The sequence below is a fragment of the Colobus angolensis genome, unplaced genomic scaffold, assembly GCF_000951035.1.
Source record: "Colobus angolensis palliatus isolate OR3802 unplaced genomic scaffold, Cang.pa_1.0 Scaffold47, whole genome shotgun sequence".
NCBI lineage: Eukaryota > Metazoa > Chordata > Mammalia > Primates > Cercopithecidae > Colobus > Colobus angolensis.
This window is the reverse complement of record NW_012118154.1, coordinates 1485545-1490764: the sequence shown is the minus strand read 5'-3', so window position 1 is coordinate 1490764 and position 5220 is coordinate 1485545. Positions and strand designations below refer to the sequence as shown.

At 52.1% G+C, this 5220-nt stretch overlaps 1 protein-coding gene across 1 annotated transcript in view; it reads left to right on the top strand.

The window, feature by feature from the left end:
* Window positions 1–919: 919 nt before the first annotated feature.
* NLRP1 (NLR family, pyrin domain containing 1) overlaps window positions 920–5220 on the top strand; it is a 69246-nt gene continuing 64945 nt past the window's right edge. The window contains exons 1-3 of the mRNA XM_011958625.1: window positions 920–1752; window positions 2574–2750; window positions 3356–3559. Of these exons, the coding sequence (XP_011814015.1) occupies window positions 1482–1752; window positions 2574–2750; window positions 3356–3559 (652 nt within the window). The 5' untranslated portion in view covers window positions 920–1481. The remainder of the gene's footprint in view (window positions 1753–2573; window positions 2751–3355; window positions 3560–5220) is intronic.

Below are 5220 nucleotides of genomic sequence, written 5' to 3'. Positions count from 1 at the left end.
GGCTGAGGCAGGAGAATCGCTGGAACCCGGGAGGTGGACGGAGGTTGCGGTAAGCCGAGATCTCGCCACTGCACTCCAGCCTGGGCGATAGAGACTCTAAGACCTTTTGCTGAATTGAAGCCTCTTGGTAAACCTATGATGTCTCATTTAATAGATGGGGAAACTGAGGCTCCAAGAAATAAATCAGGCACATAAGGAGTCCTTGTCCAAGCAAGCCATGGGTTGAAGCCTGGGCTCTGCCAGTCCAAGTGAAACCAAAGCATCTCCAGAAATTCCTGGTGGTGTGTGACATCAGCAAATGAGTTGGGTAATGTCATTCCTCAACCTGGAGTCAGCGGCATCTTGCAGATTCCACCAAAGAGGAAGTCTGCACCTAGCTCCCCAAGGCCTGCTTGCAAGAATGAGGAAGGAGCGGTTCTGCTTTCAGGTGGAAGTGTTCACCAGTTAAGTGCTGGGCTGCCCGCAAGGCAAACAGCCCTCTGGGCCTGGGACACATGCTTCAGTGCCCCTGGTAGCATGGCAGGACATGCAGTGTGACTCAACAAGCTCCTAAAACCATGAGAGGCTGGGAAAAATGCTCCCTGGCCCAGTTCTAATGTTTCCCAATAAGGAGCTGCCCGGGCAGACACAGGGGGCCCCGCCCATCCTGAGAGGCTGGTCCTGGATTGTAGACGCAACTGCTTGAAGAGTCTCTGCATCCTGGCTCTGCACACAGGCTCTAGGTGACGGGCTGGCGGAGTGCCTGTGTGTAGTATGGGCCTGTACCTGCTGCAGCATCAGCTAGTCTGGGCCTGTGCCCCGGGTCCGCCTATAGATGTCATGTGGCCCATCTGAATATATGACTCTGAGTCTAGTCTACCCAGGCCTGGTTTGTGCCTACTCCCTGGCCACACCCCTTGTGAGTTTCTTCTGGGTGACGTTTCCTTCCTACTCTTGTTGACTGGGGCTGTTCTTGCTGGTCGGTGCCCCAGGGCCAGGAGAGGTCTGAAGAGACCTGGGAGCCGGTAGCCCTGGGCTCCGCTCTGGGTTCTGAAAGCCCATTCCTTGCTCTGCGGCTCCTCCCACCCCACCTCTTCTCAGCCTTGCAGCTCAACGGTTCATCTCAGGAGTCCAGGACCCCGGAAAGGGAAGAATCTGAGGAACACAGAACAGTGAGCGTTGCCCACACCCCATCCCCCGTCACCACATCTCCCCTCCCCCTCCCTGCCTGGTCCTGGGCCCCATCCCAGCACCTCGCTGTCAGCTGACTTCTTCCAGGGTCTCGCAGGCCCCTCTGGGCTCCTCCCTCCCCTGGCTTTTCCTACCACTCCCCCTCTATCGGCATCTATCTGCAGGTGCCCTGGGATTTATAAAACTGGGTTCTGAATGCTGAATAGGAGACGGTAAGAGCCAAGGCAAAGGACAGCACTGTTCTCTGCCTGCCTGATACCCTCACCACCCGTGAAGCATCCCCCAGACGCCCCCTTAACTCTGGAACAGAGATGGCTGGCGGAGCCTGGGGCCGCCTGGCCTGTTACTTGGAGCTCCTGAAGAAGGAGGAGCTGAAGGAATTCCAGCTTCTGTTCGCCAGTAAAGTGCACTCCAGCGGCTCTTCGGGCGAGACACCCGCTCAGCTGGAGAAGACGAGCGGCATGGAGGTGGCCTCGTACCTGGTGGCTCAGTATGGGGAGCAGCGGGCCTGGGACCTAGCCCTCCGTACCTGGGAACAGATGGAGCTGAGGTCACTGTGCACCCAAACCCGGGAAGGGGCAGGTGAGTAGCCAAAGGACCCCTCTGCCCGCTGGACATCCCCTGGCCCCTACCCCTGCCCTGCCCTCTTGGAACCCCCCCCCCCCACCCCGACCACTGAGCCCTCCCTGCCAGGCCTTCCTCTGGGCAGTGACGTGGAACTGCCCTGTCAAAGGCAGACCCAGGCCCCAGACTACACTTGAGCCGGGAGGCTTGCTGGGGGGCCCTTGCTGCACCTCAGAGCCCCACACCCTCTTCTGTTCAAGTGCATTCCCGCTACTTGCCTGGCATTGTAGTTAGGAGCACAGACTTGGGAGTCAGTCTCTATCCCCAGTCCTGGCACTGGCACCCTGGTGCCTTTGTCTCTGCAAAACAGGAGAGTGAGCGCCCGCCTCCCTGGGCTGTGTGAGGGTTCAAAGAGATCATCCAGGTTAAACATGTAGCACAGAGTGCACAGAGTCGGATGTACAGTAAGTGCTCAATAAATAAGATCTCCCCTGTTGTTGCTGCTGCTGCTGCTGTTACTATTAGCTGCCCTGGGTGGCAGATGCCGTCGGCCCAGTGAAGCACAGCTGAGGCTCGGGAGGAGTAGTGATTTACGCAGGGAGGTAGTCAGGACCAAGACAGATATGCAGATGTCCTGATCCCAGACCAGGACTTTTTGCCTAGCAGCATCTGTAAGAGCATCATTCTTCAGACAAGCCTCTAGAGGAGGTTGTAGAGGGCTGCAGCGGGTTCGCTGGTGTATCCTGACCTCTTGGTTGAGACAGGAGACCAGCTCAGTTCCCTGGCACCTGCCCCTGCCCCTCTAATGTGTCTCCAACCTCTTTATCTCTTTCCTGTAGACTACTCTCCCTCATTCCCCTACAGCCCGAGTGAACCCCACCTGGGGTCTCCCAGCCAACCCACCTCCACCGCAGTGCTGAGGTCCTGGAACCATGAATTGCCAGCGGAATGCACCCAAGTCTCAGAGAGAAGGGTTTTGAGACAGCTGCCTGACACATCTGGACACCGCTGGAGAGGTGAGGCTTGCTGAGTCCGGCCGACAGCCCTGGGTGAAGCTGCGAATCCGCTGGAGGGCCCCACCCAGATGATCGTGTCTGTGCATGGGGACCTGACGGGCACCGCAGAGGAAGGACAGGGGAGCCAGGGTGGGCTGTGAGAGGTGGGCCTGGAAGTGACCTTTCAGGGACCCCTCAGGGGAGAGATTGCACCCCTCCCCATTTGACAGATGGAGAAGCTGAGACCCATATGAGTCAGGCAATGAGTCTTACCCAGCTGGGTGTCATGGGTGACGTGGTCCTTGCCCGAGGAGAACTCGGCTCGTAATGTTGGTGGGCTGTGAAGATCCTGAGGGTCAGGGTGGTCCAGAAGTTCCGAGGAGGACTCTGTTTTCCAGACAGACCCCAAGAAGAGGCTAGGCTTAGTCCTCGGTCCAAGCCAGCTCCCTCACATGACTCCTCTCTTCACTACTAAGAGAATAAAATTGTCCCTCTACTTTGACATGGTTTTTGAAATAATACTATTAAGACTCATCTCTCAGGACTGTTGTGAGAGTTTAAAATATATGCACCTAAAAGAAAATAAATGTTCAGTAAATGGTCATTTTTCTTTTAATTCCCCCCAGAAATCTCTTCCTCACTCCTCTACCAAGCTCTTCCAAGCTCCCCAGACTTTGAGTCTCCAAGCCAGGAGTCGCCCAATGCCCCCACATCCACAGCAGTGCTGGCGAGCTGGAGATCCCCACCTCAGCCCAGCCTAGCACCCAGAGAGCAGGAGGCTCCTGGGACCCAGTGGCCTCTGGCTGAAACGTCAGGAAATTACTACACAGGTGAGACCCTACTGAGCTCCTGGCGGGGGGGTGAGGTGGGAGAGGCAAATGCATGGACAGAGTCCCCTGGGGACCAGGTTGGCAGGCTGAGCAGAGGTTCTGGAAAACATCTGAAATTTCCCTCAGGAAATCCCACCCTTGGAGCCTCTCCACTGGTCCATGGCACTGTTTCCAGGAGGCCCCTGGGCATCAAAATTACAGATGTGTTAGCACGTCAGGGGGACAACAGAGCAAGGATGGGCGAGGCTGGATGGGGTTACACATCACCTGGTTTCCTGGACAGGGCACTGGCCTGGGGTCAGGAGAGATGGGTTCAATTTCCACTGAGCTCCTCATCCCACAAGTGGCCTACAGCTAGTCCCATGCCCATCAGTGCTCACTGGACACTGTCTGGGTTAGACCATGTCCAGGGCTTTACGTGTACATTGGCCTTAAATTTTACAACCCCTCCATGAGATAAATATTGCTATTATCATACCACGGAGATGAGAAAACCAAGGATCAGAAAGATAGTCTCACAGTTAGTACTAGCAAAGAGGGAATTCAGCCTTCACTCTCATCCAGCAATCCACACATTTAACTCTTACATAGGGGGTGCCCTCATCTGGGCAATGAGGACAGTCATGCTACAGCCACAGGTACAGAGGCTCCTGATGCCACAGGCTCCTTAACCACTAACTACACTGCCTCTCAATGCCAGGGGATGCCTCCTTTGAAATCTGGGAGATGTTAAGTTAAAAGGATTTCTTCTGCACCCAGCTAGGAGTAAACTTGTAGACTTCATGGTCCTATATGGCCTAGGTTCAAAGTATATCAGTTTACTTAATTATTCACACCATTTGCCATTCAAAAAAAAAAAAAAGAAGAAGCCATGTAACAAACCTGCACATATACCGCCTGAGTCTAAAATAAAAAATAAATAAACCCCTATTTTTAAAATCTTGATAGGGTGTATAAGGAAAGATCAACATTCAAGTTAAACTAAGGAAAACAGAATGTGCAACAAAGTCAAGAAAGGAAGAGTCTAATACTTGACTCGAAGTTGCCTCTTTCTGTATCTGAGAATCACAAAGATAACTTTTTCTCAGAATGATTTTGTGGATTAGAAAACCCAAATAAACAGTAAAGATCATTAAAACTGAAAAACAGAAAAGAAGGAAGAAAGGAAGAATATAAAGACATCAGAGCCATCTATAGAAACATTAAAATTCAATAACTTTAAAAGTGAAAAAAACAAGTATGAAAACCACAAAGACTAACTCATTGCTATGAATAAAGGTTCCATGGGTTGTGGACATTCTAGCAACACTGGCAAAAGGGGAAATATAATGGGTTATGCAATACCTGTTAATAGAAAAGACCAATGCAAGGGAAATACATTTTTCCCTGATTTGAAATTCTAAGGGAATTCTTCACATAGGGAACTTTAAAAAAAAAAAACCTTTTAGTTTCAGAAACACGTGCAGGTTTGTTACATAGGTAAATTATGTGTCACAAGTGTTTGCTGTACAAATTATCTTGTCGCCCTGGTAATAAGCATGGTACCTTTTAGGTAGTTTTTGTTTTTGTTTTTTTGTTTTGTTTTGAGACGGAGTCTTGCTCTGTCACCCAGGCTGCAGTGCAGTGGCACGATCTTCACTCACTGCAAGCTCCGCCTCCCA